Raw genomic sequence first — 27,924 nt, 5'->3', positions numbered from 1 at the left:
CCATCCCAGCTTCAAAACATACCTAACTAGCATATGCTGTTTTTTTTCAACAGGGCTGAGTTTAAACTTATTCAAACAACTTGCTTCTTAATTAATTGGACTGTAGGGAATGATGTATGAATACATTATTGTAATATCTTTTACATAATCAGCATTTCCGTTAATCCTTCAGTGGTGATGTTAGGTAAAATAGCAGGTTAATCAGCTAGCCATATGCTAATCATTTAACACTAGCATCCCTTATGAAAATTAACCATATAATAAAACCATATAATAAAACCAATAAAATCATGGTTTCTATAGTTAAACCATAACCACACATTACCCATGCTTTTGCTACACTAGCCATAGTTTAACCATGGTATTTGTAGTAAAACTGTGGTCATACAAATGGTAATCAATACGCCAAAAAAACATGGTTACTACACTTTTGCTATAATAAAACCATGGGATGCTAATCACCTAGCCCTGTAATAGCTTGTAAACTAACTAGGGAATAAAAACAATGAACAATGCTTAATTTGACCATTTATAGTTGTAGTTAATATACTGTGATATGTGACTTCTTGTCAAGGTTAACACTAAATACATAGATTTTCTGTCATTTTTTAGGGCACAGATAGCTAAGCTAGCAGGCTAATCAGTTTGCAGTATGCAATATGTTAGCTTACAAGCTACATAGAACAACAAATGTTTACTTTGACCATTGACATGAAGTACATTTAAAATGATGTATTGGACTCAGTCAGACCTCACAGTGACTGAATAGACACATGAAGGGTGCTTATAATACCTGTAATATTGTGCCATGTGTTTTATGTTTTCTGAATACAGCAACAGGAGCAGGACCCGACTAACTTGTACCTGTCTAACCTGCCCGTGTCCATGGATGAGCAGGAGCTAGAGAACCTCCTTAAACCTTTTGGACAGGTCGTCTCCACCCGAATCCTCCGCGACACTAACGGAGTGAGTCGGGGAGTGGGCTTTGCCAGGTCAGTGAGATTTGGGTACTAATTTTGTGTGTGCGGCTATGCTCACATGTGAAATAGGGCCAGGTACGCTTTTTGTGTGTGTGGATGTGTTGAGAAATGTTCTCTCTTTCTCTCGCTCTATTTTAAGAATGGAATCTACAGAGAAGTGCGATGCTGTGATCTCTCACTTCAACGGGAAGTTCATTAAGTCCTCCTCTGGGTTGCTGGGTGAGTGTTTAGCACAGTATTCTTGTGGTATTCTCTACAATGCATATATAGTCTATATGTAGGCTAGAGACTATAGTCTGTGCTGTACAATGAATGAAATTTGTGTGTGTGTGTGTTACAGGTGCATCAGAGCCTTTGCTGTGTAAGTTTGCTGACGGCGGGCAGAAGAAGAGACAGAGTCAGGTTAAATACATCCCCAACGGACGAACCTGGACTCGAGACGCCGAGGTGAGACTAGTAAGTCCTGTTTATAATTGTGTATGTGTGTGTGTGGCGCTGACGGCAGGTGAATGGGTGTGTATTTGTGGCTTGAAGTGTAATGAGCCATTCCTACATGAAATCATATGTCACACTTTGTTTGGTTTCCAACCATTGTTCTATAATTAAGTCTAACTATGAACATATTTTAACTGTAAATTGTAAAGTAAAACTGCCTTTATGATGTGTATGAAACCAGAAATCCTCAACTTTTCTTTTACTTTCTTTAGAGCGGAATGACGTTGACCTATGACCCCAATACCGCACTTCAGAATGGGTAAGAACAGTTTGAACGTGTCTTAAATGGATCATTTATTTTCATAACATAGTGTTAATTTCGTTAACGAAAAGTATGATGATAAAATGTTTGCTGACAAGCTTTTTTCCCATGATTAAGACGAGATGATGACGAGGCGACAATAAGGTCAAACAACGATAACTGTGACTATATCTACATGCAATATCGTTGACGATAAAAGACGAGACTAAAATGTATTTAAAAAAATAAAAACTATACCAAAATGTATTTTAATTTTCGGCAAAAAAAAAGGAGACACAATATTATTGCGGACTGCTGTACATGCCTCTACTACATGAGCTTTAATTGGAGCGGTTGCCAGATATCAAGAGTTCAAATCCGCAAATCAGAGCTTCTCTGTTAAAAGGATACATGTTCTGCCCAGTGTTTTGCTTATTTTTTGCAATCTGGCAACTATGTGCATGCACTCGCTCTTCATTGCGGAAGCGGCGACTTTCATAATCTTATCTAAGTCTTTGATGTTAATTTATATATTAAATAGCCTATACTAAATCAGTACACTAGATGAGGTAAAATAAAACATGTGTATGAGTCCACATTCTATGTGGTTCTATGTGCTTGAACCTGAAATGTAAAAATAAATAAATGTTGTTGTTTTTTTTAATCAGTTTAACTACTATACAGCATGACAAAAATGTGACAAAGTTTTCATTGACTAAACCTAGACTTAAATGCTCAGACATTTAAGCGACTAAAACTTGACTAAACAAATCCTGGCCTTTAACTAAAACCAAACAAAAAACTGAAACTAAAATCTAATGCTCTGAAATAAAGACAAAGCTATTGTGACCATACTACATTCTAAAGGGAAATATGCTGCCTACATAGACAGCTGCCTACTAATTGACCTTAGCTGTTGCTAAGCTAATGGAGCTTTTCTCTAATATACATAACACACAATAATATTGGGTAATCTGGTTCATTATTAATTATACAGAACTATTTTTAATAGATTCTCTTTGGCACTGAATTAAATTTAAGCGTACTTATAACATTTCTCGACAACTTCATTATTTTGAGTGAATATTTCAATGAGCTAGTTCCAATGCGTTCTAGGATTGCCTTCCCCACAATGCTCAGATATTTTTCGTATGTTGTGTAATTGCCATTAATAATTAAAATTATGTTCAAAATGTCATGTAGACACATAAAACACTCTATCCTGATGCTACAGGTACTATCCTGCTCCTTATGCCATGGGGAACCGCTTAATGACTCAGCCAGGAATGTCTCCATACATCTCTCCCATCTCTACATACCAGGTACTGCTCTTCATCATATACTTCGTCTTCACGGTCACGATGTGTTGATGTGAGTATTTCTGACCAACACCTACTTCCTTGCTAACATCTGTGTTTGTGTCTCCAGGTACAGAATCCTTCATGGATGCCACATCAGCCTTACATCATGCAACACCCGGTAAGGCCAAAATATTCTCTCTTTTCTTTTCTTTTCTCTCTCTGTATCTCTCCTTTTATTCACAACTCCTTCCAAACAGGAGATGACTCACAAACAATGCCGCTTACATTAGTCAGAAATGTGTGTGTGTGTGTGTGTGTGTGTGTGTGTGTGTGTGTTCACACACACAGTATTTCCTGTTAAAAAAATAAAAACTATACCAAAATGTATTTTAATTTTCGGCAAAAAAAAAGGAGACACAATATTATTGCGGACTGCTGTACATGCCTCTACTACATGAGCTTTAATTGGAGCGGTTGCCAGATATCAAGAGTTCAAATCCGCAAATCAGAGCTTCTCTGTTAAAAGGATACATGTTCTGCCCAGTGTTTTGCTTATTTTTTGCAATCTGGCAACTATGTGCATGCACTCGCTCTTCATTGCGGAAGCGGCGACTTTCATAATCTTATCTAAGTCTTTGATGTTAATTTATATATTAAATAGCCTATACTAAATCAGTACACTAGATGAGGTAAAATAAAACATGTGTATGAGTCCACATTCTATGTGGTTCTATGTGCTTGAACCTGAAATGTAAAAATAAATAAATGTTGTTGTTTTTTAAAATCAGTTTAACTACTATGCAGCATGACAAAAATGTGACAAAGTTTTCATTGACTAAACCTAGACTTAAATGCTCAGACATTTAAGCGACTAAAACTTGACTAAACAAAAAACAGGGCAAGGTTGACTAAATATGATAATAACTAAAAAGTACATTTGACACATAAATAAATGTTGTTGTTTTTTTTAATCAGTTTAACTACTATACAGCATGACAAAAATGTGACAAAGTTTTCATTGACTAAACCTAGACTTAAATGCTCAGACATTTAAGCGACTAAAACTTGACTAAACAAATCCTGGCCTTTAACTAAAACCAAACAAAAAACTGAAACTAAAATCTAATGCTCTGAAATAAAGACAAAGCTATTGTGACCATACTACATTCTAAAGGGAAATATGCTGCCTACATAGACAGCTGCCTACTAATTGACCTTAGCTGTTGCTAAGCTAATGGAGCTTTTCTCTAATATACATAACACACAATAATATTGGGTAATCTGGTTCATTATTAATTATACAGAACTATTTTTAATAGATTCTCTTTGGCACTGAATTAAATTTAAGCGTACTTATAACATTTCTCGACAACTTCATTATTTTGAGTGAATATTTCAATGAGCTAGTTCCAATGCGTTCTAGGATTGCCTTCCCCACAATGCTCAGATATTTTTCGTATGTTGTGTAATTGCCATTAATAATTAAAATTATGTTCAAAATGTCATGTAGTCTTCATTGCGGAAGCGGCGACTTTCATAATCTTATCTAAGTCTTTGATGTTAATTTATATATTAAATAGCCTATACTAAATCAGTACACTAGATGAGGTAAAATAAAACATGTGTATGAGTCCACATTCTATGTGGTTCTATGTGCTTGAACCTGAAATGTAAAAATAAATAAATGTTGTTGTTTTTTAAAATCAGTTTAACTACTATGCAGCATGACAAAAATGTGACAAAGTTTTCATTGACTAAACCTAGACTTAAATGCTCAGACATTTAAGCGACTAAAACTTGACTAAACAAAAAACAGGGCAAGGTTGACTAAATATGATAATAACTAAAAAGTACATTTGACACAGGACTAAGACTAATTTAAAGAATGGCTGACAAAATTAACATTAATATATTGTTTACCATATTCTATGGAATACTGCATGTGAAATGCAGAAAAAATTATTATCAGGGCCACAAATGAAACATTTGTTCCCGTTACTCATGAATTCTGTCATTAGTTTTAGTTAACTAGTGGCCATGTTAAATCCTGGCCTCAAACAAAAAACTGAAACTAAAATCTAATGCTCTGAAATAAAGACAAAGCTATTGTGAACATACTACATTCTAAAGGGAAATATGCTGCCTACATAGACAGCTGCCTACTAATTGACCTTAGCTGTTGCTAAGCTAATGGAGCTTTTCTCTAATATACATAACACACAATAATATTGGGTAATCTGGTTCATTATTAATTATACAGAACTATTTTTAATAGATTCTCTTTGGCACTGAATTAAATTTAAGCGTACTTATAACATTTCTCGACAACTTCATTATTTTGAGTGAATATTTCAATGAGCTAGTTCCAATGCGTTCTAGGATTGCCTTCCCCACAATGCTCAGATATTTTTCGTATGTTGTGTAATTGCCATTAATAATTAAAATTATGTTCAAAATGTCATGTAGACACATAAAACACTCTATCCTGATGCTACAGGTACTATCCTGCTCCTTATGCCATGGGGAACCGCTTAATGACTCAGCCAGGAATGTCTCCATACATCTCTCCCATCTCTACATACCAGGTACTGCTCTTCATCATATACTTCGTCTTCACGGTCACGATGTGTTGATGTGAGTATTTCTGACCAACACCTACTTCCTTGCTAACATCTGTGTTTGTGTCTCCAGGTACAGAATCCTTCATGGATGCCACATCAGCCTTACATCATGCAACACCCGGTAAGGCCAAAATATTCTCTCTTTTCTTTTCTTTTCTCTCTCTGTATCTCTCCTTTTATTCACAACTCCTTCCAAACAGGAGATGACTCACAAACAATGCCGCTTACATTAGTCAGAAATGTGTGTGTGTGTTCACACACACAGTATTTCCTGTTTTAGTATTTCCTGTTTTTGAATTTCTGTTGTTTAATGCAGATGTATATTTATAGCTAGATTTATCACTCTTTCTCTGCACTCTGTTTTTTTGACTCAGGGAGCCGTTCTGTCGCCCTCTATGGAGCATCCCATGTCAATGCAGCCGTCCGCTATGTTGGCTCCCCTCACCCAGCAGATGGGCCATCTCTCTCTGGGCGGCACTGCAACCGTATGATCCTCTCACACAGATTGGACTAATATATGGCACAGGCGTATATGCTAATTAATAAGTAATATTAACACCTGTGTTTTTAATAAAGCCACATCATTCTGCTTTCCTGCAGTTTATTCCTGCCAACACAGCAATGCCAGGAGCCTACATCCCTCAATATGCCCACATTCAGCCCGCTGCCATCCCTCCTGAGGTCAGTCCCACACTTAGGTTATCAATGACATTTATACCACAGCCAGCTATAGTCTTCTGAATTGTCTAGATGTCGGTACAGTTCTTGTTTAAAAAAGCTTTTCCTGTTTCCAGAGAATTTCTCTGAAGTCAAGTTTATTTTTATTATCAGACTGGGTTTTTTTTATTTTTAGAATTGATTAAATTCTATGTATAAACCTTGCTAAATTCTTCATATTTCCAATAAAAAGTTTGAGGTTGGTAAGATTTTTTAAAATATTTTTGATAGAAGGTTTTTATGCTCCCTCAGGCAACATTTATTTTAAATTCAAAAGTAGACCAAATTTCAAATTGAATTTATTCCTTAGATAACAAAGCTGAATTTTTAGTCTTCAATGTCACATGATCCTTTAGTGATCATTCTAACTGGTGCTAAAGAAACATTTCTTATCAATGTTTTTCAGGATTCTTTGATGAATAGAAAGTTCAAAAGAACAGCATTTATTTGAAATATAATTTTTATGTAACATTGTCTTTACTCTCTTATTTGATCAATTTAATGCATTCCTGCTGAATAAAAGTAATAATAAAAAATAAAAAAACTTACAGACCCCAAACTTGTAAATGGTAATGTATACTGGAAATATTATATTATATTATATCATATATTATATTATATTGGAAAAAGATAAATATTAAGACCGATTACTAAGACTTTGTTTAGGAACAATTCTCTTAATATCACACACAGTTTTGGCTCAAGCAGATTGGTCTTGTTGTGAGTATATTTAGATATATTTATCTGAAAACCACACAAAATTAAATCTTTTTGTATATTTGGTCAATGAAATTCAGATTTATAATTTCTGCCTATGGCCTTTTCAGCAGGAAAGCGGTGTACAGCCACAAGATGTGTCCTCTTCGGATCCTTCATCGTACCCTTTCCAACCAAACAAGCAATAAAACGGTATTTAATGATCATATTTTTATTATTGTAGGGGTCAGTGTTCTGTTTAATCACCCTCATGTTTTGCAAAATCCATATGACTTCCTTTCTTATTTGAATACAAAAGGAGAAGTTGTAGAATGTTGATGGTGCTCTTTTCTGTATAATAAAAGTAAACGTTGAGCTCCATAAATGACGAAAAAAATTACTAAAAATAGTAGCCTCATCGACGTCAAACCTGGTTCGATTTATGCAACATTTGAATGAGATTTTAGACCTACAGCAGCTTAAATTTAACACAAAGCTTCAGAAGCATAAAGCACATAAGTCATACTGTATGTATGAACCTTTATGGTACTTTTATGCCATTTTTGGAATTTGACAGCCCCGTCTCCATTAACTCTCTAAGCCGTTTTAGAAAATAATTACTTTTTGTGTTCCACAAAAGAAGAATGTTCATTTTTGGGTGAGCTATTCCGTTAAATTGAATCCTAAAATGTTTTTGAATCACCATTAATATTAGAGCCCGACCGATATAGTTTTTTGGGGGTTTTTTTACCGATATTAGGGAGTAAAAAGGGCAGATATCGATATATCGGCTGATATTCTTTGTGTATATTATAGTACAGTACCAGTCAAAAGTTTGGACACTTTCCCATTCGTGTGTCCAAACATTATATATAGTATAGTACTATATATAGTATACTGTATATACATAAACAGAATATATATACATAAACACATTTTTTGCAATGATCACTCAAATGTGGTGATCAAACACTTATAATGACGTGACAAAGATATGTAATGATGGAGGCAGGGCATTTAACAATTTAATAATAAACTTTATTATCCAAAATGAGTCTGACATCAGTGCACTGAACAGTAAAGTTGAAGTTTATTCAACTTTAATTCAATTCAATTCCATTCAACTTTATTCCGTTGAAGTTTTTCACTTTGGAACATTAATTCACGGATTTGCGCTACTGTCTTCACACACAGACGAAACTTACTAGGGAAGTGTGACATAATATACCTCTGTAAATAAATATAAATTCACGTCTCGCGCACTTTAATGCCCTTTGAATGTAACGTGTACGTTCCATTGGAACTGGAATCATGGCGGAATATCATGTGAAGTCCACTTCACAGGGCGCTTGCGGTCGAATAAGCCAACGCTTGAATGCTGCTGCCTGAACAAGAGACCTCCTTACTGAAGTGAAAGTGTTGGCTGGTGTCACTATCTCGTGAATGCACCGGCGGATCTCCACCAAATTCAGGGGATCCCTTCAGCTCGAGGAGCCCTCTCGAATGCCACCCTCCGCGCGTCAGTAGCCCCCCGGGATCGCTAGATCGGTCGGCACCGGATCGCGAATTTAACCACCCGAGGCTATCGACACGGGGGTGGTCTCATTCGAAAGAGGGCCTCGAGACGTACACTCGATTCGCGTTCGAGAGGGTTCCTCGGGCTGAAGGGATCCCCCGAATTTGGTGCGGAGTCGCAGCACCTTTACGGAGATATGGCTGTTCAAAGTTTCAATGGTTTTCCATAGACTTAAGCTTTAAAGCGTTTTATCCAGGTCGCCAGTAACAAACAACGGAGCACGCTCTGCTGGACAAACTAAGTAATTACACCATTTCAAGCATTTATCTGCGTTACATGTTCTGTAAAAAAAATTTCATATCGGCGGCTCATATCGGCCGATAATATCGGCGGCTCATATCGGTCAATAATATCGGCTAAATGATATATCGGTCGGGCTCTAATGCCAGGACACCACTTACATGTCTGTAGTTTTCAGTGTTTGACTAGTGCTATTTTTTGTTACAGGTTTACCGTCTGACGTCAGAACCAGACACAGTCTGCTGAGTGTTACTACCGTAACAACGTTTGCTTTCTTTTAGAGGAAGCGACATCAAAGAAGAAATAATGCTCATGCCTGGGTTGCAGAAAATTTGTCCATGATTTAATCATCTGCTTAGAAGAAATCAACAAGAAACCTCAGAAAACAAACATTTTCTCCAACAAACCAAGATAAGGCAATATTACACCAACTGTGGACGACGGAATGGGAGCAGAGTTTTATTTTGCTAGAAAAAGGAAGGAGAAGATGACAAATGCTTATTTTTTACCAAGAACTATTAACACAGACCATGTCTGTGAGTAACATGAGTGATGATGATGGTGATGACACCTTTCGATGCATGACGGGGTTTTTTTAAGTATGTTTTTATTGACTGTTTCTTAAACAGACAAAAGAAAAAAAAAATTTGCGGTTGCAGTCGAAATGAAGAGGTTTCTGTTTGCTTTTTTGGTCTTCCACTCTTTGCCTTTTTAGTAGTTAAGAAATGTACCTTTTAAATAAGGTGGGTGGGGTTTAGAATGACTGATGCAATGCTTGCTGGCTATTGGCCCTTTCTCCTGTCTTTCAAAGCAAAGGCTTTCCTGTTTCCTTTTTTAATGTTGCTCTGAATCAAACATGTTTGTTTCAGGGATCGTGTGTCTGTTGTGGAAGAATCTTCTTTCCATTGAATCCATGTGTAAAGTCTTTCAGTAGATGTAGAAGTGGCTGTTGAGATGCGGGTGGGAGGGGTTTAGTGGGAGGCGGGGTCAAGCTAGAGGTATGTGGGTGGGGCTAATAAAAGGGATATTGTGGATTTGGGAAAGCTGACATTGTTTCTTCTGTTCACAGGATGATTGCAATTTTATTTTCAGTGTCATTTTTTATTTATTGTATCTTTTTTCAATTTTTTTTAACACAATACATCAGGATTTTGTTTGATGCTCAGAAAAAAAGGCAGAAGTGCAATGTTTCTTTAGGTAGAAAGCAAGAAATCTACGGATTTAACCAAACTGAATTGACATATTGGTAATGGCATTCGTTTTGTAAATTAAACCTACATTTGAGGCCTAACAGATAAATTTATAGACGTATGATAGTACAGTTTTGCAAAAATACGTTCCAGAAGAGAAACACCACAATGTTTCTGAATAAGTAATGTAATTAAAACATTCGTCCTTACAATTTAAGAAATAAATAAACATGCAACTTCAAGGCAACTATGACACTTTCCACCAAAGACCTTTTCTGCCTACTAATGCGAACGCAATAGTATGGACTACAGCAATGGGTTTTGGTCAAACTGAAAGGTAGTTTGTGTCTTTTTTCATCAATCTTGGCTCTCAGCTTTAATCTAGTCTTCGTTAGTGTGGACACATGAACATCTCTAAGCAGTTGGATGGTTGTAAACAAGCCTTTCATCTGTCTGTCATACAGTTAGTTAAGCAGATTTCTGTGTGTGATTGTGAATTTAGATGTCCAGGTCAGCTTGGCCTTTAATCTACCTCAGAGTTGTATCTGTTGTCTGAATGGTCGGGCTGCAGGTCTATCCTGTCCAATCAGATGTAAAAGCGCCGGCTCAGGAGCTGGTGTCATGCAGAACTTCATCTTTAATGCGTCTATTTGTCCTCCTCTTTAATGAAACATCTATGTTTTGTATCTGTATGTCTTTCTGTTTTTTTTTTTTTTTACATTGCATTGTGTTGTTTTGAGCTTGATTGTGTGGAGAATTTCTTTATGCTCTTATTTTTGCCCATTTTCTTCCTTATATGTGACCCTGGACCACAAAACCAGTCTTAAGTCGCTGGGGTATATTTTTAGCAATAGCCAAAAAAAAACATTGTATGGGTCAAAATTATACATTTTTCTTTTATGCCAAAAATCATTAGGATATTAAGTAAAGATCATGTTCCACGAAGATATTTTGTAAATTACTACCGTAAATATATAAAAACTTAATTTTTGATTAGTAATATGCATTGCTAAGAACTTCATTTGGACAACTTTAAAGGCGATTTTCTCAGTATTTAGATTTTTTCGCACCCATTGATTCTAGATTCTCAAATAGTTGTATCTCGGCCAAATATTGTCCTATCATAACAACCCATACATCAATGGAAAGCTTATTTATTCAGATTGAGATCAGATCTCAATTTTAAAAAATGTAGCCTTATGACTGGTTTTGTGGTCCAGGGTCACGTATTATTCCTGCATTTGTTTGGTCTTTTTACAAAAATCCATATAAACTACCTTCTCTGGAAATTGTTTCAGTTTGCTGTAGCCTCTCCATGTTTAGAGGCCTAATCTGAAGAACCAAAGTGAAATATTATCACGTGTGTCAAAGAGCAGCACATCGTAGTTTCATTGGAGAGATACAGTGTCTTTATTTCAGATGTCAAAATAAACGTTTCAAAACAGCAATCATTCACATAAACACACGACTGTTGTTGAAATACTGAATTTTTAAAATTGTTTTATTGAACACCTGCCACTTGCACGTCCAGAATTTGTTTGTTTTTCTTTCATTTTTTTTTTCTTTTGTGAAACTAAAATATTTTTGGAATTAAAAGAGCTCAAACCTGTGTTTTTAGCTTTGGTTTGTAATCCTGTGATGTTTTTTTTTTTTTTTCTCGGAATGAGTCATTTCACAGTAGCTTGTTGATGGAACAAATTCTTGATTGTCTTGAGGTAAGAATTTGAGACAATACATAGAAAATATTTGCCATTTCATTTTGCAGCAGCTTTACACTCAAAAACAGCTTTATCGATTTATTATTATTTGTTACTATTAGATGTTATTAAAGGGGTCATATGATGCGATTTCAATTTTTCCTTTCTCTTTGGAGTGGTACAAGCTCTTGGTGCATAAAGAAGATCTGTAAAGTTGCAAAAACTAAAGTCTCAAATCCAAAGAGATATTCTTTATAAAAGTTAAGAGTCAGCCACACCTACCTAAAACGGCTCGTTCTAACACGCCCCCACATATCTACGTCACGATGTGGGAAGATTTGCATAACGCCGCCCAAATGCTCATGCAAAGAAAGAAGGCGTAACTTTTATTCTTGTTGTAGTATTGTTGCTGCCTCCATGTCGTGAAGACGCTGTGTGCTTCGTTGTGAAAGCGAAACTGCTTTGTTTGGACTTCCAAAAGAGGACGATATCCACTTCGTCATGCCTGGAGCTGATCCGTGCTGGTCTCTGAGGAAATACATCAACTTCGCGCTGTGACACCAAAATACACAAAATAATGTTCTTTTTAGCAACATCATATGACCCCCTTTAAATAATTAATCTTCCAAACCATCTTTCAAACCATGTCTTTACCCAAATACATATTGAGAAACCTATAATTATAATATAATATAATTATATAGTATTTGAACGCTAACAGGACAGACTTCGGGAAATTGCATTCAAGGCATTCACAGTTGCATCTGTACACAGAGAAAAGCGTCTTTAAATTTTAAAAGTTGTTTTAATTTATATTTTATACTTAAAAATCTAGGTATTTGCCATAATCTTATGTACAACTGAATACTTTAGCTGACAGGGCCCCCGTTGATGGGGTCTTTGTAATGCCAGCTTGCAGGGTTTTATCCATAAAGCCAACAGATTATGTCGGTCTCTCTCATGCCATGTGGTTTAAATATTCAAATTTTCAAACATGCATCCATTCAATAAATCTCTTTCATTTCCAGACAAAATATAATCACCATTTGCTAAGTAAAATGTTTGGTATTAGTTTTGTCCTTTTGCTGGCAAATATTTTCCATCTTAGAATGATATAGCTATCCAAATTACATGTGAATCTAGTATAGGCCTATCTCCTATCTCCTAAACTCTGACTCATCTATCTTAACAAACATAATACAATGACAAATTTATCTAAAGACCAGGGTAAGATACCACGTCACTACAATGTTCTTCGTGGGGTTAATTAGCGACATCTTTTGACTACGTGCCCATGGCGTTTCTGGAACGTTAACCATTCTGAAAAATTAAATTTCCACGACATCTTCACAACGTTGTCATAAAGTAATGTCACCATGACCTATTCATAGTTTTCATGTGGCATCACAACCTTATATGAACTCCCACTTGGGGGGTAAAACGAGACCAATGACTGACAGTTATTTTTTACAAGGTTTGTATGAAGTAGTAATGTATTAAGACAGTGATATTAAAAGGCCAAATTCAGTATACACTTTATTGATGATGCATAGGCCTAGTTTGTACAGGCAAGCAGATGAACCCAGAATATAAAAGCTAAGTTTCACATTAAATGTTTTCGCGAAGAAAACCATTATATTTAACCGTTTAGCACATTGCATTCATATTCCAGGCTCATCTGCTTTCCTATATAAAGTATGCATCATCAATAAGGTGTGTACTGAATTTGATCTTTTAATATAACTGTTTCAAGACATTAAGACACTTGAAGTGTTTTTCACATTAAAAATGTCCTGCTGTTTTAGTACCACTGTTTTGGGTGATCTAATCCTTTAACGAAAGTTTTTGTCAAACATGTTTTAGTAAAAAAAAGTTTTAGTGAGTTTTATTATTTTTTTTAAATACACAGCAAACAGGTATTTGAGGCTGCTGGTATCTCTGGAGGCCCAAGAACCTCTTCATGCAGGCTGGCAGTTGTGCATAAGCTGCATTTGAGCCACCCTTAACCAAAGCTCACAGAAATAAACCTTTATTTTGTACTATTTGTTCCATGTACCCTTGAGGGAACTGCCCCAGTGACAAGCCATTGTATCCCTAGAGGTACAATTGTACAAATTTTTTCTGACAGTGTGCCATAGCATTGAAGATGTTTTTTTCAAATAGCATCTGTCATTTTTGATCTGCATTCATATGTTTAGTATGCCCTCTTAAACAACTGCTCTGTGCTCATAAACTTTTGCTCTACATCCCCTTTTATCTGTAAAAGGAGCACGCTCATTAGAACAACAGTAGTGTGAGTGAGAAGACCCCATCTCCAGCCAACTGCAGGCTGTCAAGCTTCTACCTATCCATAGTGAGCTGCCAGAGGTGAGCTGTTCAAACAATCTGAAACAGGTTTGCTACATTTGAATTCAAAACATATTGCTTGAGTATGAACTATGAAGAAAACATAAGTTCTTAAAGGGGTCATATGATGTTGCTAAAAAGAAGATTATTTTGTGTATTTGGTGTAATGAAATGTGTTTATGCGGTTTAAGGTTCAAAAAACACATTATTTTCCACATACTGTACATTATTGTTTCTCCTCTATGCCCCGCCTTTCTGAAGCGCGTCGATTTTTACAAAGCTCATCGGTCTGAAAAGCAAGGTGTGCTGTGATTGGCCAGCTATCCAGTGCATTATGATTGGCCGAATACCTCAAGCGTGTGACGGAAATGTTACACCCCAACCATATTGTGATGATGCCCTGTCAGGCCGGAGCGATGATTTAAAAACATGAAAACCCATTATAAACGAGGCATTCGTTGCATCCAGTGGGGACATAATTATGGATTATAATGACTTATACTGTCTTTTTACGCGTTGCGTTGCATCGCGCTCTTCGCAACTTTACAGATCTTCTTTATGCACCAAGAGCTTGTAACACTCCAAAGAGAAAGGAAAAATTGAAATCGCATCATATGACCCCTTTAACTTGAAATAAATATGATGTTATGCAGGACTGCATCCACACTAACCGCTTCAGAAGGTGAATGGATCTAGCCTCAATAATGGGGAACAAAACGGCGGAGGGTGAACCAACTCCAGGGTAAGGCTAAAAGCAGCCAAATGTATTAAACATCATAAACCCGTCTTTTTAGGCAAGAACCAGACATGGGTGTCATGTAGGCTAAAAAATGTTTAATGGGACTGAATTTGTATTTAACCTTATTACAATTTAATAAAAACGTTAGAAATTGATAATTATATAACGTTTCCTTTCCACGGTTATTCAAACAGCGAATAAATTATACATAGAAAGTGACTTTATCACTAACATTGATCTATCGGAAGTTTAAGCCCTCTCCAAAAAAAAAAACTATTGTTATAATTACTGAAGCTGTATACACTGTGAAATGAATCTCTTACATACATTGTACTTAAATCTGCGCTTTGTTGTTTATGATGTGAGAATTCGCAAGAATCTGGAATTCAGTCAGCGAATGCGTGCGCACTCAACAAAACTGATGAGTTTGAACGATGACTCATCTGAACGCCTCTGATTGGCCATTGCATTCCTAAGCTCAACAGAATTATGTGTGATTAGTTAAAATGTGCAACACTGTAAAATCGCCTAAAATTAAATATGGTGCAATATGAGCAGATCTTAATTTAATGCCGCAATCGACACTGTTTATTCATATTCACTTTTTCAGCAACAGACGTAATAGATTTAATTTGTTTGTGCAGGGACATTTTTATCCAATTTAGTGGCATTTTTGCCCCAAGTCCCCGTGGCCAGGGGAAGGGTGTTCATCAGAGAGGGGCGACAGGGGACCCCTCCCCAGGAATCCGATCAACAGGGGCCCGGGGAACAAACCTGTCTTCCGACGTCCCTGGTGTGGAGGCCAGTGTTTCAACCCAACTCAGAAAACAAGGCTACGATTTAGCATGTTTTTACCGTAATGTAAGCACATTTTGTATATTTTGATTTTGTAATATTTTAAATATCTACTACTTGAAATTGTGTGGATTAGGTTTTTCATTTGTGTGTAGCATCTCTATTCTTAGAATTCTTCTCTCTGTTCCATTCTCAGATTTTTACAGCAAATAAAATGGAGATCCCACATAGCCAAACAAAAGTAATTACTTTTACATTTATTTTATGTTGAAGCCATGCTTTTAAATAATCAAGTTTAATTTTATATAACTAAAATTTAAATTAGATTAGTTTTTTAAAATTATTATTAGGTTAAAATTAGTCAAATAAGAAATAGCTCTTGCAAGGTAAGCACAATAGTACTGTCATGTTAATGTGCACAATCGATGTGTTTCTAATTCTGCAAATCCCATGAGGCTTCTGATACCATTATTTATAACCAGCTCTATTACTGTAATCTGTTTCTGAAAAAGATATCACATTCAAGACATGATTAAATGCAAAGTGATGAATATGAGAGAAGAGGAGCATGAGGAACGGGACAGCAACCAAAGTCCTGTGGACGCTGAAAAAGAAACATGGGATTATGCAAACTTCATGGCTGAAATAGAGGATGAGAACAAGGTCCTCAAGTGCTATGATGAGGATGAAAAGGTAAAGATGTAAGTTTCTTGTACACAACGTTTGATTTCATAATAATTTCTAATCTGTGGGAACCAAAGATACAGTAACAGCATTTGACCCTCTCAGTTGTGTCTTTGTTTTTGTCCAGTAAAAAGAAGGTAGACCACATGAAAGCAGTGATACAGAACATGATTCTCCACAAAGTACAAGAGCAAGATAAACAGAAGAAACTTAAGTAAACTAAAAGATGAATTTGAGAAGAAGCAGTTGAGCAAAAGAAGAGGACAGCAGCTTGTAAGTGTTTTGCTTCTTTTCTCATTAGATTTTAGCATGGTTGTCATAGCTAGGAAACATTGTTTTGCTTACAGTGTTTATCGTGGTAAACCCGTGCTGAAGTCCCGTTTGTTCTTGTGCATATCTCTTGGATTTTCAGTATCGGTTTACTAAGTAGTAAAGTGTGGCCTGCTGAATTCAATCACTTACCTGTATATAATCATATATAATCAGTATATAATTGGTTAGTATACCATGGCAGCCCTTGTGTGAAGACCGATGAGTGTAAAGACCAGCGACTCCACCGAGCAAGGACACCGACAAAGCACTTGAGCATTACTTTTTTCCCCTTTCTTTACTTTTTGTACAGCCTGTTCTCATCTCCTTGTTTTAGTCAATTGTACTCACTGTGCTTTCAAATCACTACTATTACTACTAACATTCATAAATTGCACTCTGTAGGTTGGAGGCAGCATAATCCTAACAATCTGCGTATTGTCCCTATGTCCTCTACTACTTTACTCTCTATTCCAATTGGTCTCTGGAACTGCCAGTCTGCTGTAAACAAGTCTCAACCTCATGGACCTATCTGAGACCTGGAACAAACCTGAGGACACTGACACTCCTTTTCCCCACACCCCTCTCCCAATTGGGATGGGAGGATGTACCGGTCTGCTTATCTCAAATGAATGGACATTTGATCCTTTACCATCATTAACTGGCAACAGTTTATTTGAATCACACGCAATTACTATTACCCACAAGGTTAAAATACACTTTGTAGTTGTTTATCGTCCCCCAGGTCAACAGGATAACTTCTTGGAGGAGTTGGATGTGTTACTCTCAAACTTCCCTGAGAACAGTACTCCTCTGGTACTACTCGGTGACTTCAACATCCACCTAGAAAAAGCCCAAACTGCTGACTTCAACACTCTGCTTGCCTCATTTGATCTTAAGCGAGTGTCTACTATGGCTACTCACACATCAGGTAACTAATTGGACCTTATCTACACACGCTACTGCTCCACTGACAACACTTTAGTTACTCTGTTGCACACCTCAGACCACTTCCTCATCACTTTCAACCTCAAACCGACTCCTGACACAACACACACTCCTCCACAGGTCACTTTTCGGCCTACACTCCCTACACTTTACACAACCTACAGTACACTCATTCTCTCCCTTTCCCTTATCCTGGGAATGGTTTCATCCTCACTTCATCCACCCTCTCAGTTTTCAGCACTGGAAAAATCAAAAAACTTGTGTCAGTCACTTCTCTCTTCCTTCTCTGCAAATGTCTCCACTGCTAAAACAACATAGTACCACAACAAAATGAACAATTGTTCGACTCTCGCACACTTTTCAAAACCTTTTCTTCTCCCCCCCTTCATCAACTCTTACAGCTGACGACTTTGCAAAATTCTTCATAAATAAAACAACAACCATTAGTGACCAATTCTCCACACCACAAACTGACAAACACATCATAACTACATATACACACTCTCACCCCTCCTTCTCTCCACTCTCAGAGGCAAATGTTTCCAAACTTATCCTTTCCAATCATCCCACCTGTCCTTGATCCTATCCCGACTCACCTCCTTCAGGCCATTTCTTCTTCAGTTATACCTGCGCTCACTCACATTATCAGCACCTTTTTTCACACTGGTACATTTCCCACAGCATTTTAGCAGGCTTGGGTAACCCCACTGCTTAAGAAACCCTCTCTAAATCCAGCACTTTTAGAAAACTACAGATCAGTATGTCTTCTTCCATTCATTGCAAAGACACTTGAGCAAGTTGTGTTCAACCAACTCTTTATGTTTCTCACACAGAACAACCTCCTGGACAACAACAAATCTGGCTTCAAAACCAGCCGCTCAACTGAGACTACCCTGCTCTCAGTTTATGAATCCTTGAGACTGTCAAGAGCAACTTCCATATCCTCAGTACTCATCTTGCTGGATCTGTCTGCTGCTTTTGACACGGTTAACCACCACATCCTCCTGTCCACCCTCATGAAGATGGGCATCTCAGGAACCGCACTCCAGTGGTTCAAGTCTTACCTTTCATGTAGGTCCTTCAGGGTGTCTTGGAGGGGTGAGGTTTCTAAGTCACAACTTCTTGCTACTGGGGTTCCTCAGGGCTCAGTGCTTAGATCACTTCTCTTCTCCATCAACATGTCATCATTAGGATCTGTCATTCAGAAACTTGGCTTTTCCTATCACTCCTATGCTGATGACACTCAACTCTACTTCTCATTCAAACCTGATGATCCAATGGTAGCTGTTCGCATTGCATCCTGTCTGACAAACATTTCTAGCTGGATGAATGACCATTACTTTCAACTCAACATTGCTAAGACAGAACTGCTTGTGGTCTCAGCCAACCGAGTACAACGTCTCTATACAGTTAGGTTCGTCAACCATAACTCCTTCCAAGGACAGCCAGGAACTTGTGATTGATGATCAGCTAAGCTTCACAGCCCATATTGCTAAAACAGCCCATACCTATAAAATAATTTTATTTTATAAGTACTTTATTGAATCAGTGTTCTCTTTCTGTATTGCAGCTGGGTTTGGTTACAATTGTCAAATCTTACATTGTGAAATAGGAATAGGTTGAATAGTCTTGACAAAGTGGCAGGAAAAGTAATTTGAATGAATCAAAGTCAACCCATTGAAATTTATCATAGACATGTTTTAACGAAGGCACACTCAATTTGAATGAATTTGGATCATCCATTACAGAAAGAATTTCAGCTGTTGCCCTCAGGGCATCGGTTTAGAGTACCTGGTGGAAGAACAAAACGTTTTAAGGTTTTTTTTGTCGCAGTGGCTATTGGTTTGATGAATTAATAATATGTTTGGTGTGATGTGTTTTATTGTGACTATGTTGTCTGTAGATTATGTATTGTCTGTATGTGCAGTGCCTTACTGCTGCAAAACTAGTGTCCCCTAAGGGGGACAATAAAAGTAAACAAAAATAACTGCAGATTTGCCTTATACAACATTATAAGGAAGATTAGACCCTTCCTATCAGAGCAGGTCACACAACTCCTTGTCCAAGCTCTTGTTCTCTCCAGACTGGACTATTGTAATGCTCTCTTGGCGGGCCTTCTTACATGTATTATCAAGCCTCTGCAACTGATCCAGAATACAGCAGCGAGAGTGGTCTTCAACGAGCAAAAGAAAGCCCACGTCACACCTTTCTTCATCAGTTTGCACTGGCTGCCAATAGCTGCGAGTATCAAATTCAAGGTTTTGTGGGTTTTTGGATGAGAAGAAAGATGACTAGATTATTTGAAATGACTGCTGCATTTCAACCATGACTTTCAATAACTTTTCCAGAGGTTTGTGATTACTAGGGCTGCCCTCGACTAAGGATTTTTCTGGTCGACTAGTAGTCGTTCATTTTAAGCATTAGTCGACTAATCGCACGTTTATTAATAAACTAATTAAATCATTATAATGAGCCTTTAATTGCCGACATAACCTAAGCAGCGCTCAAGCACAAGCATAAAGCTTGCCACAGCGCAACGGCAGAAGTAGCCAAATGATTATGAATGTGTCAGGGAAAAACAGTAAGGAGACTGCATTAACATTTTAATAATTTGGTAAACTAGTGCTTGCTTTGTTCTCAGTTTAAGAGATAAAGTCGGAGACACTGACTCGTCTCCGCTGTAGTGGATGTGCCTGTATATGTTTCATACGGATTACATAATCTAAGAATATTTGTTTTCTATTTGAATTGGTTCATTTGAAAGTAGACATTTCACTCTCTCTCTATATATTTGTAATGTCTGTAAGGCAAAGATATACACAGAGTTTTGCGCTCAAGTTCACAGAGACCGAGACGGCAGAAAGCACATCCTGTTTGTTTTCATTATTCTTAGAATTCTTCTCTCTGTTCCATTCTCAGATTTTTACAGCAAATAAAATGGAGATCCCACATAGCCAAACAAAAGTAATTACTTTTACATTTATTTTATGTTGAAGCCATGCTTTTAAATAATCAAGTTTAATTTTATATAACTAAAATTTAAATTAGATTAGTTTTTTAAAATTATTATTAGGTTAAAATTAGTCAAATAAGAAATAGCTCTTGCAAGGTAAGCACAATAGTACTGTCATGTTAATGTGCACAATCGATGTGTTTCTAATTCTGCAAATCCCATGAGGCTTCTGATACCATTATTTATAACCAGCTCTATTACTGTAATCTGTTTCTGAAAAAGATATCACATTCAAGACATGATTAAATGCAAAGTGATGAATATGAGAGAAGAGGAGCATGAGGAACGGGACAGCAACCAAAGTCCTGTGGACGCTGAAAAAGAAACATGGGATTATGCAAACTTCATGGCTGAAATAGAGGATGAGAACAAGGTCCTCAAGTGCTATGATGAGGATGAAAAGGTAAAGATGTAAGTTTCTTGTACACAACGTTTGATTTCATAATAATTTCTAATCTGTGGGAACCAAAGATACAGTAACAGCATTTGACCCTCTCAGTTGTGTCTTTGTTTTTGTCCAGTAAAAAGAAGGTAGACCACATGAAAGCAGTGATACAGAACATGATTCTCCACAAAGTACAAGAGCAAGATAAACAGAAGAAACTTAAGTAAACTAAAAGATGAATTTGAGAAGAAGCAGTTGAGCAAAAGAAGAGGACAGCAGCTTGTAAGTGTTTTGCTTCTTTTCTCATTAGATTTTAGCATGGTTGTCATAGCTAGGAAACATTGTTTTGCTTACAGTGTTTATCGTGGTAAACCCGTGCTGAAGTCCCGTTTGTTCTTGTGCATATCTCTTGGATTTTCAGTATCGGTTTACTAAGTAGTAAAGTGTGGCCTGCTGAATTCAATCACTTACCTGTATATAATCATATATAATCAGTATATAATTGGTTAGTATACCATGGCAGCCCTTGTGTGAAGACCGATGAGTGTAAAGACCAGCGACTCCACCGAGCAAGGACACCGACAAAGCACTTGAGCATTACTTTTTTCCCCTTTCTTTACTTTTTGTACAGCCTGTTCTCATCTCCTTGTTTTAGTCAATTGTACTCACTGTGCTTTCAAATCACTACTATTACTACTAACATTCATAAATTGCACTCTGTAGGTTGGAGGCAGCATAATCCTAACAATCTGCGTATTGTCCCTATGTCCTCTACTACTTTACTCTCTATTCCAATTGGTCTCTGGAACTGCCAGTCTGCTGTAAACAAGTCTCAACCTCATGGACCTATCTGAGACCTGGAACAAACCTGAGGACACTGACACTCCTTTTCCCCACACCCCTCTCCCAATTGGGATGGGAGGATGTACCGGTCTGCTTATCTCAAATGAATGGACATTTGATCCTTTACCATCATTAACTGGCAACAGTTTATTTGAATCACACGCAATTACTATTACCCACAAGGTTAAAATACACTTTGTAGTTGTTTATCGTCCCCCAGGTCAACAGGATAACTTCTTGGAGGAGTTGGATGTGTTACTCTCAAACTTCCCTGAGAACAGTACTCCTCTGGTACTACTCGGTGACTTCAACATCCACCTAGAAAAAGCCCAAACTGCTGACTTCAACACTCTGCTTGCCTCATTTGATCTTAAGCGAGTGTCTACTATGGCTACTCACACATCAGGTAACTAATTGGACCTTATCTACACACGCTACTGCTCCACTGACAACACTTTAGTTACTCTGTTGCACACCTCAGACCACTTCCTCATCACTTTCAACCTCAAACCGACTCCTGACACAACACACACTCCTCCACAGGTCACTTTTCGGCCTACACTCCCTACACTTTACACAACCTACAGTACACTCATTCTCTCCCTTTCCCTTATCCTGGGAATGGTTTCATCCTCACTTCATCCACCCTCTCAGTTTTCAGCACTGGAAAAATCAAAAAACTTGTGTCAGTCACTTCTCTCTTCCTTCTCTGCAAATGTCTCCACTGCTAAAACAACATAGTACCACAACAAAATGAACAATTGTTCGACTCTCGCACACTTTTCAAAACCTTTTCTTCTCCCCCCCTTCATCAACTCTTACAGCTGACGACTTTGCAAAATTCTTCATAAATAAAACAACAACCATTAGTGACCAATTCTCCACACCACAAACTGACAAACACATCATAACTACATATACACACTCTCACCCCTCCTTCTCTCCACTCTCAGAGGCAAATGTTTCCAAACTTATCCTTTCCAATCATCCCACCTGTCCTTGATCCTATCCCGACTCACCTCCTTCAGGCCATTTCTTCTTCAGTTATACCTGCGCTCACTCACATTATCAGCACCTTTTTTCACACTGGTACATTTCCCACAGCATTTTAGCAGGCTTGGGTAACCCCACTGCTTAAGAAACCCTCTCTAAATCCAGCACTTTTAGAAAACTACAGATCAGTATGTCTTCTTCCATTCATTGCAAAGACACTTGAGCAAGTTGTGTTCAACCAACTCTTTATGTTTCTCACACAGAACAACCTCCTGGACAACAACAAATCTGGCTTCAAAACCAGCCGCTCAACTGAGACTACCCTGCTCTCAGTTTATGAATCCTTGAGACTGTCAAGAGCAACTTCCATATCCTCAGTACTCATCTTGCTGGATCTGTCTGCTGCTTTTGACACGGTTAACCACCACATCCTCCTGTCCACCCTCATGAAGATGGGCATCTCAGGAACCGCACTCCAGTGGTTCAAGTCTTACCTTTCATGTAGGTCCTTCAGGGTGTCTTGGAGGGGTGAGGTTTCTAAGTCACAACTTCTTGCTACTGGGGTTCCTCAGGGCTCAGTGCTTAGATCACTTCTCTTCTCCATCAACATGTCATCATTAGGATCTGTCATTCAGAAACTTGGCTTTTCCTATCACTCCTATGCTGATGACACTCAACTCTACTTCTCATTCAAACCTGATGATCCAATGGTAGCTGTTCGCATTGCATCCTGTCTGACAAACATTTCTAGCTGGATGAATGACCATTACTTTCAACTCAACATTGCTAAGACAGAACTGCTTGTGGTCTCAGCCAACCGAGTACAACGTCTCTATACAGTTAGGTTCGTCAACCATAACTCCTTCCAAGGACAGCCAGGAACTTGTGATTGATGATCAGCTAAGCTTCACAGCCCATATTGCTAAAACAGCCCATACCTATAAAATAATTTTATTTTATAAGTACTTTATTGAATCAGTGTTCTCTTTCTGTATTGCAGCTGGGTTTGGTTACAATTGTCAAATCTTACATTGTGAAATAGGAATAGGTTGAATAGTCTTGACAAAGTGGCAGGAAAAGTAATTTGAATGAATCAAAGTCAACCCATTGAAATTTATCATAGACATGTTTTAACGAAGGCACACTCAATTTGAATGAATTTGGATCATCCATTACAGAAAGAATTTCAGCTGTTGCCCTCAGGGCATCGGTTTAGAGTACCTGGTGGAAGAACAAAACGTTTTAAGGTTTTTTTTGTCGCAGTGGCTATTGGTTTGATGAATTAATAATATGTTTGGTGTGATGTGTTTTATTGTGACTATGTTGTCTGTAGATTATGTATTGTCTGTATGTGCAGTGCCTTACTGCTGCAAAACTAGTGTCCCCTAAGGGGGACAATAAAAGTAAACAAAAATAACTGCAGATTTGCCTTATACAACATTATAAGGAAGATTAGACCCTTCCTATCAGAGCAGGTCACACAACTCCTTGTCCAAGCTCTTGTTCTCTCCAGACTGGACTATTGTAATGCTCTCTTGGCGGGCCTTCTTACATGTATTATCAAGCCTCTGCAACTGATCCAGAATACAGCAGCGAGAGTGGTCTTCAACGAGCAAAAGAAAGCCCACGTCACACCTTTCTTCATCAGTTTGCACTGGCTGCCAATAGCTGCGAGTATCAAATTCAAGGTACTGATGTTTGCCTACAAAACAACTACTGTGTCTGGACTCTCTGATGGCGCCTCGTGGTGCTATCCCAAAAAGGCACAAAATCACTCTCACGGACCCTTTCCTGGACTCTTCCCAGCTGGTGGAACGACTTGCCTATCTCAATTCGAGCAGCTGAGTCTTCAGCCATTTTCAAAAAACGTCTAAAGACACAGCTTCTTTGTCAGCACCTGACCGATTAAAACATGCCAGATGAGAGGCAAAATACAAAAGCGCAGTTGCAAAGAGCATGAAATCAAGTAAGATATAAAAGTGCATGTCTTTATGACACAAAGTGATAAGCTAATGTGATGATTATCAGTGGTTATAAGTTTATTAAAACTGTAGTGCTGTCAAGTATAATGACCAATTGCAGGATTGAGTGGCTCTTTAAAACCTCTTGGTAATCTCACTCTTGCTTTCTCTCTTTTGCAGCGAGCAGGAACAGAAACACATTAAACGTGAAGCATTGCTAACAGAACTAGGGCAGAAAAGACTAGAGAGTGTGCTTTCTCATCCGGTGAAACCCATAAGTGGCACACAGAACCAGCAGTACATATCTTATAGTTTTGTCTTTATCAAATACCGTAACAATAGTGTGATGCTAAGTTAAATCACGTCTTTATTGTAGATTGGAAAATAGCTGATGCCACGTAGCCAGTCTCTCAATAGGATTAAAATGTGAGAGGAACTAGTGGGAACCAAGAATCAGCAGGAAGACAAATATACGCTCTCTTTATAAAGAGCTCCTCTACGGCCTTCTCCAGTCCCCAAGAAGAAAATACATTCCTCCGTCCTCCTCCAATGAAAACCTCCCTCCACACCTTCTCCAGTCCCCTATGTCATCCTCCACTAAGAAAAACCTCCAGTACCTGCTGTGCAAGCAAAAGTACACAATCCTTTAACATCACAGATATTAAATGATAGTAGATATTAGAGATTTTAACTGTCTTGATTGTGGAGGACATAAAAGTCCAAATGAACCAGGTAAAATGCTCTTGTAAATAATATTGATTAAGACAGAGCATGATTGCTTTAAGCTTTTCATAAGCGGTGGGACTGTAAACTAAATGCAAGGTGTTGGTTTGAGAAGGACATAATAAATATTAATATACAGCAATATCTAGAATAATTTAAGCTATAAAAATTAGAAAAATAATATCTAGCAAACGGATAAAAATATATATTTTTACATTTATTTAAATAAACGTAATAAAATAACAAATAATATTTTTTACAAATATTTGCATAGTAATTTCTTCCAGTATGTATTAACAACCACACATCAAAGACATTCATTTAAAAAGTCACATGAATTATAAGGTAATGAATACATTTCTGTACGGTAATCATTTCAAAAAGTGTTTTAAATATATTTTTCATGGTAAAAATATTTTTAACAATCATAACATAGTAGTCAAGCAGTTGAGATTTAGTACACCGCTTAATGTGCTAATGTTGCAATAAGGAAATTATGCAATGACCCGCATATCTTAGTCACCTTTATTCTTTTTATAGCGCTTTATATAATACAGACTGTTTCAAAGCAGCTTCACAATATTAAACGGGAATGTAACGGGCAAATCCAAAAGCAGCTCTATGGAGATTAAAAGACGATGAATCAAAAGAGTTTACCTGATGGGGATTATTAACATTTTTGTCATAATTTTTGTTATAAAGGACACATTAAAACATTAGGTAGCCTCGAAGTTACTAAAGAAAAAGTCTGAGTCTCGCTGTATCGCTCAGGCTGCACTGCAGAGTCTATTCACAGACGCGATCCCACTACTGATCGACACGGGGGCTTTGACCTGCTCCGTCTCCGACCTGGGCCGGTTCACCCCTCCTTAGACGACCTGGTGCTCCCGAGCTCCCCCAGGAGCACCATATCGATACCGAACTTAGTGCGGACACCCGATCGACATAGTCCACGGCAGCCTAGAACCCCTGAACTCAAGCGATCCGCCAGCCTCAGCCTCCCAGCAGCTTGGATTACAGGCGCGCGCCACTGCACCCGACGAGAGCTGTGAGCATCAGCACTGCTCCTCAATCTAGTGCTCACTGCGACCTCTAGTGCAGCACAGCAGAACACTAGACTGTATACTACTTGGCTGTTGAGCAGAGTAAACTAGTTTTAAATATCTTTGGTATATTTTTACAAAATAAGTGGTGCATTTTCAAACCTTTAATCATCAAAAATGTGCTTTTAAAAATGTGGGAACATAATTTTAATCGACTCAAATCACAAAAAACTTTTCTCACTACACCTAATATGCTAGTTGTTTCATCTAGACACTTATAACGCCGTAGCACTAGTGCTGCATACCCCAAAATACCACTACTTACACTAAAGGAGGAACTCGGGACCATAATGTAATTAGGGGTCCAAGCACCCCTAGCAGGTGCTGAAACCCAATTGTATTTGTACTGATTTTCTTCTGTGTTGATATTTTAATGCAGGGTTCCTCAAATCTTGCCCTGGAGGGCCGATGCCCTTCAGAGTTTAGCTCCAACCCTAATCAAACACACCTGAGCAAGCTCATCATGGTCTTCAGAATCTACAGAAAATCACAGGTAAGTGAGTTTGATCAGGGTTTGAGCTAAACTCTGAAGGGCGGTGGCCCTACAGGACCGGATGTGAGCAACCCAGTTTTAACGGGTGTTTTACCTGAATTTTGCACTGCAAAGCATTAAAACACTAATGTGTTTTAACACAAATTTAACCCTTAAAATTAATAACGTCCTGGCAGAAAATTACAAGTAAATTTTCAAATTTTTTTCAATCAATCAATCAATCAATCAATTATTATTATTATTATTTATTTGTTCAGCGTAGAATTGTCTTATTGGCATGACCAGCAGATGGCGATATAGTTAAGGCCACAAAACTAAATATATCAGCTCAGCACGCACACATCTTCAGCATTTTTTGCTTTCGCCTTGATTTTAAACTTTACTGTCGTTGAAAGTACATTTCCATTTATATTTATATAGTATCTACATTTCACTGTCATCTCTTTGGAAGGTCGATTTACACCTCTTTAGCTTTAGCTCTTTAGCTGGCCCTGCCGATGGGCCCTTTGTAATATCAGCCTGCAGGGTTTTATCATAAATCCAGGAGATTATGTCTAAGACTCACAGGCACCTTGCATCTGTCTCACTCTCTCACTGTGTGCGACTGTGTTTTCCGCTGTCTAATTACCACAGACTCAAACTCTATTCTAAGAGAGTGTTTCTGTGGTAGTTATTTTTTCTCTGTTTATGATTCTCTCAGTCGCTCTTTCTCATTGTCTTTCCTGTTTCTTATTATTTCTGTCAGAGGTTAGTTTCTTGATCTATATTAATGACAAGTTCACATTTACTTGTCCCCCCCCCCCCCCCCCCCCCCCCCCCAAGCCTCGCCCCCCCC

At 37.8% G+C, this 27,924-nt stretch overlaps 1 protein-coding gene and 2 pseudogenes across 5 annotated transcripts in view; all 3 read left to right on the top strand.

Annotated features, from left to right (window-relative positions):
• The window catches only part of rbms1a (RNA binding motif, single stranded interacting protein 1a), a 22,603-nt gene extending 12,953 nt beyond the window's left edge, over window positions 1–9,650 (top strand). Inside the window, exons 5-15 of one of the 5 annotated variants that reach the window (XM_016248497.1) lie at window positions 835–992; window positions 1,120–1,199; window positions 1,321–1,427; window positions 1,688–1,734; window positions 2,951–3,038; window positions 3,145–3,195; window positions 6,013–6,123; window positions 6,239–6,319; window positions 7,049–7,075; window positions 7,183–7,264; window positions 9,075–9,650. In XM_016248497.1, the coding sequence (XP_016103983.1) occupies window positions 835–992; window positions 1,120–1,199; window positions 1,321–1,427; window positions 1,688–1,734; window positions 2,951–3,038; window positions 3,145–3,195; window positions 6,013–6,123; window positions 6,239–6,319; window positions 7,049–7,075; window positions 7,183–7,260 (828 nt within the window). In that variant the 3' untranslated portion in view covers window positions 7,261–7,264; window positions 9,075–9,650. Of the gene's footprint in view, window positions 1–834; window positions 993–1,119; window positions 1,200–1,320; window positions 1,437–1,687; window positions 1,735–2,950; window positions 3,039–3,144; window positions 3,196–6,012; window positions 6,124–6,238; window positions 6,320–7,048; window positions 7,076–7,182; window positions 7,265–9,074 lie in introns of all 5 variants that reach the window. The other 4 variants (XM_016248487.1, XM_016248479.1, XM_016248512.1 and 1 more) reach the window with 4 other exon arrangements.
• Window positions 9,651–17,149: 7,499 nt separating this feature from the next.
• LOC107564881 (uncharacterized) lies at window positions 17,150–19,854 on the top strand (annotated as a pseudogene).
• A 1,959-nt stretch (window positions 19,855–21,813) lies between these two features.
• LOC107564871 (uncharacterized) lies at window positions 21,814–24,683 on the top strand (annotated as a pseudogene).
• Window positions 24,684–27,924: the final 3,241 nt, after the last annotated feature.

This window comes from Sinocyclocheilus grahami, unplaced genomic scaffold, assembly GCF_001515645.1.
Source record: "Sinocyclocheilus grahami isolate Dianchi unplaced genomic scaffold, SAMN03320097.WGS_v1.1 scaffold25.1, whole genome shotgun sequence".
Classification (NCBI taxonomy): Eukaryota; Metazoa; Chordata; class Actinopteri; order Cypriniformes; family Cyprinidae; genus Sinocyclocheilus; species Sinocyclocheilus grahami.
Note: the sequence above shows the minus strand (reverse complement) of the source record. Positions and strands in the feature narration are given on the sequence as shown.